Genomic DNA, 6,431 nt, shown 5'->3' with positions numbered 1-6,431 from the left:
CATACTTACATTGGCACTCATTTTTTTTCTTCCCCCGGCTCATACCGCTCCCCGATCACCAGCGCGACGAGGAACAGCTGTGCAGAGAATACACGGCAACAATTACTTTGAATATGCCGGCCGCTCATTAATCAATCTCGTATTCCCTGCTTTCCTCACCCACCGGCGCCTATGATTGGTTGCAGTCAGACACGCCCCCCACGCTGAGTGACAGCTGTCTCATTGCACCCAATCACAGCAGCTGGTTATTTTTTATGGGAATTTTTTCTTATCTTCAGTAAATTGGTTCCCTTGTTATTACTAGCTGCGACTTTGGTTCCTTGTTAACTCAGTGACTTCACCTGAGGTTAGGTTACTTGCAATCAAAGGTGAAAGACTTTGGGAACATCCATCTGTGACTGCAAATGACCTTAGTGATGTCACCGCTCATTGCACATCTCATTTATTCTCTGCACTCACAGCGGACAGACATGTTCTGTGGCCGCTCGCTGTGACATGGATGTAGCAGAAGTGAATCGCCATGGGATCTCATGTGGATTACTTTGGACCTGCAAGTGTGTTTAGTGGTTAATAAAGTGGTGAAAGAAGATTTTTTTTGTATTTTATTCCAAATGAAGGAATTTTTTGGTGTCTGTGTTTGTTTACTTTCACTTATAGATTAGTGATGCGGGTATCATTTATGCCTGCCATTACTAATCTAGGGTTTAGTAGCAGCTGTGGGCTGTTATTAACCTCTCATTATTCCGATTTCCATTGCACCAGGGCAATCAGGAAGAGCCAGTAAAGCGCCGGGATTGTCGCATCTAATGGATGCGACAATTCTGGGCGGCTGGAGACTGATATTTTTAGGCTGGGTCTCCCAAGCCTGAGAATACCAGCTCTCAGCTGGCTTTATCTTGGCTGGGTATCAAAATGGGGGGCCACTGCACGTGGCTTTTTTTAAATTATTTATTTAAATAATAAGAAAAAGCCGCATGCGGTTCCTCTTCTTGTGAGTGACAGCCAAGACAAGTGCAAGGCTGGGGCTGTAGCTGTCAGCTTTATCTGTACTGGGTATCAGAATTTCGGGGGGACCTTACACCAATTGTTTTATTTATTTTGTTCATACTACAATACTAACGGTGGATGCTAGAGTGTATGGGCTCCTTCCAGATAAGACATAATTTCAACATGCCCCTATCACATGATAAGGGCATGTTCCAAATGCTATTTTATGTTTCCAGCCAGAATAAACAATCTTTTTCTAAGTCTAGGTGTGCATGGAGTTGTTTATAATAGTAGTGAGGGTCTGGGGTGAGACCCCCAGATAGGGGGATTGCAGAGGGGGTGAAGCCCTCCTTGCATGATTATGGTGGACGAGAGGAAACATCACCATTTCTACTAGCCAAGACAGTCATGCCCACTAACCTGGAATGAGCTCATACATTCCAGGTGCATTAACCCAGCACCCCCTGAGGAAGTCACAAAACACGTGTCAAGGTCAGCAGCGGACGCACCAACCACTTGGACCACACAGATCAACATACTGAGGTATATTCATTTAGCGATTTTCCTGCTATTGTCAGCAGATATCCCCCTTGGTGATTTTTTGGGCTATTTTTTTCTCCTTACTTACATACTTACCTTGTGGTTGGGTTATTATATCTTAACACAGTTTACTAATTTTTTTACCTCTACCATTAATATACATTTTAAAGATGTTTGGCATATTTGCACAGCACTTTTTGCACTTTCTTCTTAATGTATGTTATATGGTATTAAGTAAAGGTTCTGTACATGCACTGTCATTTTGGATTTGTTTCCGCTGCCACTATCTGGGAATTTCCCTGTCTTTTATTATTTCTGTTTTGCTGTTACATGTTTTTTAATTGATTAATTCAATAAAATAATTTTATATCTAATTTTCTTCGGTCACTTTTTCTCTCCACGGGTTACATGCCTATGCTTGGTGGACGGATCTTGCATGATATTATAGTGACTTTCTGCGGAGTTTTTGATTATATATTCTAGGCTCATGGTAGAAAGTAGAGTGTATGGACTCGTTCAGTTACACTGCTTTCCCGGCCCACTGGCTGTCCTGGCGACTGTGATTGGATGCAGTTAGCTGACACGCTGACAAAAGGGTGTAGGCACATCTGACTGTAATTAGTGGCCCAGGAACTGAATGCGAGTCCTGGGAGCAGCGTACAGCCATGTTGGAGACTTGGTAAGTCCACCGCTTGCGCTCCCATTCCTCTATCCTTTATACCACCATTAATAATCTCCAGATTCTGATCCCCATAGACTTATATGGGGCTGGATTACGGAATGGATTCAGATATTTTTTAAAAAAGAGCAGTTTTTTGCGAGTCTGCCCAGTTCTCCTCCTAACACAAGCTCCAAATATATTGAGATGGTCTCTTCCCCCCAGCATATACCAAAAAAGTTTAATTTTGTCATAACACAGGAGTGCCAATGTGGTGTTCCTCCACACACTATGAAGAGGGGAGGATCTATGCATGACATTAGTGCATGAAACTAATTTGGTTTATTTATCTAATACTTTGTTACTTCCTACTTTGCTTATCAACAATGATGACCCTTTGATCATCTCTACATCATGTACTCTAGCATTGTACCGTGTGTTAATAGACTGAGATCTGAGTTGTCATTGAAGGCCAAGTCAATTAGCAACTATAGGAAGTTGGTGTAAAGGGTGAGTGTGGTCTCTAAATAATATGTGCTAAAAAGATCTTCATAAACTGTCTAGTAAGTATATATTCTAAGGACAAGTTAAATAAAGTGGCAATATATAAATTGTACCTTTTGTACCATCACCCATTCCCTGTAGTCTGTGAGCCCTCATGGGCAGGGTCCTCTCTCCTCCTATACCAGTCTGTCTTGTACTGTTAATGATTGTTGTACGTATACCCTCTTTCACTTGTAAAGCGCCATGGAATAAATGGCGCTATAATAATAAATAATAAATAATTATATATATATATATATATATATATATATATACTGTATATTTTAGAAACCTAACTAAAGAGTAATTTGAATATATGAAAGAACAATATAGATATATTTAATGAAATGGCTTTTAATGATATACAGTTATAAATATCTGATTAGTGTTTCTTTTATAGTGGATCATAGCCTTCCTTGCATTCCACCTGCCACAGCAATATTTTCTCCATTGATATACGAAGCATCATCAGAACATAAAAATGATGCTATGCCAGCACACTCCTCTGGTTCACCAAGCCTAGAAAATAGTAATTAAAATAGCAATAATGATCACGGTTATTTTGTTATATTAGATCACAGAAGAAAGTAGAGCATAATTGGACAATAAGTAGTGAAGTCTGTAGTATACAGTAATAATATTTTTCACTTGCAGGGGCAGTGCTGGTGTCTGCTCACTTGTTCTCTTCTTACAATGTGCAATGACAGTGCACTCTGTTGCTAGCTCATCATTTTTGCTTAGAACCAGCGGGCGAGGGAGTATATTGTTACTGTGCACTGAGAAGAACAGTGCACGAGTGACAAGAGCCTAATGAGCATACGTCAGAATTGATGCGAATGCATGGTATCCATGGTGACTGAATAATGGCCACGGGGTCACCCAGGCATGGTTGCTTGAAAGGTCATGCCTTGAGCAGAACTTGACATGCCTTCTGTCTCTGTAAGATTGACAGCGGACAGCTCTAATACAATGCAATGTAAAAGCATTGCTGGGTATTAGACCAGCAAATAGGGCGGGGAAGGTTGGAGTTTTTTGAAGGGACTAGGTAAAAAAGTAAAAAATAAAATAAATATTTAAAAAAAAAAATCACAAAATAAATATAAATGAAAAAAATTATACATTAAATACATATAATTATGTGGGAGAAAAAACAAAGCAAAAAAGTACACGTTTGAGTCCAGAATTACCTGACGTTTTAAATTGTCACACAAGCTTTGAACATCATAAAACAAATGACAACATTTGACAAAAAACAATTGTTCATTATTTTCCAAAACAAAAGTGGAATAAAATGTGGTTAACACATCAAATGTAAATAAAAATTATAAAGCTGGAAACGTCATCCTGTCTCACAAAAAGCAAGCCGCTATTCAACTCTATGAGTAGAGAAAAATTACAGCTTTCAGAATAATGCAATGGAACAAAAATTATTTTTCTAAAATTGGTTTATAGTGTAAAGGCCACTTTACACGCTGCGATATTGGTTCCGATATCGCTAGCGTGGGTACCCGCCCCCATCGGTTGTGCAACATGGGCAAATCGCTGTCCGTGGCGCACAACATCGCCCGGACCCGTCACACTACTTACTTGCTCTGCGACGGCGCTGTGACCGGCGAACCGCCTCCTTTCTAAGGGGGCAGTCCATGCGGCATCAAAGCGACGTCACTAAGCGGCCGCCCAATCAAAGCACTGGGGCGGAGATGAGCGGGACGTAATATCCCGCCCTTTGCGAGTGGCGGCAGGTAAGGTGAGGTTCCTCGTTCCTGCGGCGTCACACAGAGCGATGTGTGCTGCTGCAAGAACGACGAACTACATCGTACACGCTGCAGCAGCGATATTTGAGAAGGGACCCCAATGTCACCGATGAGTGATTTTGAACGTTTTTGCGATGATTCAAAATCGCTCATAGGTGTCACACGCAATGACATCGCTAATGCGGCCGGATGTGCGTCACAAATTCCGTGACCCCAACGACATCGCATAAGCGATGTCGTAGCATGTAAAGTGGCCTTAAAAGTGGCAAAGCATATAAAAAAGACATAAATGTGGTATTGCTGTAATCATACTGACCCAAAGAAGTAAGCTGTCTTATCAATTTAACTTCAAGTTAAATAGCATAAAAAATCCTGAATTTCTTGCTTTGTTTATTCTGACTCCCAAAAATCAGAATAGAAAGTGATTAAAAAATGATATGTGCCTAAATATGTTACCACACAAAACTTTAAGCCATCCAACAAAAAACAAGCGCTTAAGTGTCTGTGTCAGCAAAACTATTGAAAAAATATAGTTCTCAAAATATGTTGATGCAAAAAGTTTATGGTAAAAATAGTATTTTTTATGGTGTGATATTAGCAAAACCTTAAAAAAACTATAAAAATCGTGTATCGATGTAATTGCACTGACCCTAGGAATAAAGCTGTCATATCATTTAAAACACATGAGGAATGGTGTAGATAATATATAAAACCAATTTTTGAACCGCTGTTGATTTGTTAATTCTTCCTTCCAAAGATTAAAGTAAGGCTCAGCTCACATTTATCCTGCGCTCTTTGGTAAGCAATTACAGCAGTGTTTCTGTGCAATTCTCTGAAATACATGATTCGGACGAAACCCCCAAAAGGAAGATTCCCTATAATGAGACAGATAGAGTCACCATGGACTGTGACCTGTGTCCATCTATTCAGTGCTGCATAAAAATGTGGTTGACCACAATTTTCTGCACCTCTGAAAAGAAAGCACCACTGAACAGAGGCCAGACAGTATCCAGAGCTGCTGTTTCATTACAGGGAATGAATCCCTCTGGGGTTTTATCTGAATCAGGTCATTGAGAGATTTATATGGAAACTGATGTAAGTGCTCAGCGTAGAGTACAAGGTAAATGTGATCCAAACTTTTATTTAAAATGTTCACAATAAAGGCTTCAACTTAATCCACTCAGGTATGTCATCTGTTAACTGTAATAAATGAAATTTCCATCTTACTGGCAAAAGAATGGCTTTGTCAACGTGAAATGGCTCCCCCAAAAGAAATCAAGTGAAATATTTAAAATCCAAATGCGCTCCTCCTTCTGAGTCCCACTGTGTGCCTTAATCTTATTTAGCATCCACATGTTTAGCATTACTGTAGTGAGGAGAGCCTGCTTGATTTATGGAGTTCGTCAGAAGCATGAGCTGGGCACAATATCCTCAGCAGTACGATGAAATGGCAATACAATGCACTGAGCAATACATTGGCAGATTTGTAATTTTCAATTGGCAACATATATTTTTGCTTGTTTATGGAAAACACCCATGGAGTCAAAATTGTCACTACACCTGTAAATAAATTCTCAGAGAGGTGTTGTTTCCAAAATAGGGAGGGTGTTTTTCTGGCACAAAGGGGATCTGTATATGAAGTCCATAAACAATTCTAGGTAAATCTGTGTTCCAAGAGTCAAATAGCGCTCCTTCCATCCCGAGACCTGCTGTGTGGCTAAGCACTACTCTACAGAAACATATGAGGTATTACCATGTTCAGCAGAAACTGTATGCCAAATTGTGTTGCCATTTTTACCCATTTTCCTTATGTAATGATGTAAAATCTGTAACTACAACTTTTTTTGTGGTAAAAATGTACATATTTTTCTTCACAATCCAATGGTATATACATCTGTGACACACCTGTGGTATCAATTCTTACTCTAGTGGGTGTGGACCCACTGCGC

General features: G+C 40.0%; 1 protein-coding gene across 1 annotated transcript in view; it reads right to left on the bottom strand.

The window, feature by feature from the left end:
- Nucleotides 1-3,083: 3,083 nt before the first annotated feature.
- Nucleotides 3,084-6,431, bottom strand: part of LOC142249142 (dehydrogenase/reductase SDR family member 4-like) — a 143,664-nt gene continuing 140,316 nt past the window's right edge. Inside the window, exon 10 of the mRNA XM_075320780.1 lies at nucleotides 3,084-3,247. Coding sequence (XP_075176895.1) covers nucleotides 3,133-3,247 — 115 coding nt within the window. The 3' untranslated portion in view covers nucleotides 3,084-3,132. The remainder of the gene's footprint in view (nucleotides 3,248-6,431) is intronic.

The sequence above is a fragment of the Anomaloglossus baeobatrachus genome, chromosome 1, assembly GCF_048569485.1.
Source record: "Anomaloglossus baeobatrachus isolate aAnoBae1 chromosome 1, aAnoBae1.hap1, whole genome shotgun sequence".
Taxonomy (NCBI): Eukaryota; Metazoa; Chordata; class Amphibia; order Anura; family Aromobatidae; genus Anomaloglossus; species Anomaloglossus baeobatrachus.
The sequence above is the reverse complement of the archived record's forward strand: the minus strand, read 5'-3'. Positions and strand labels throughout refer to the sequence as shown.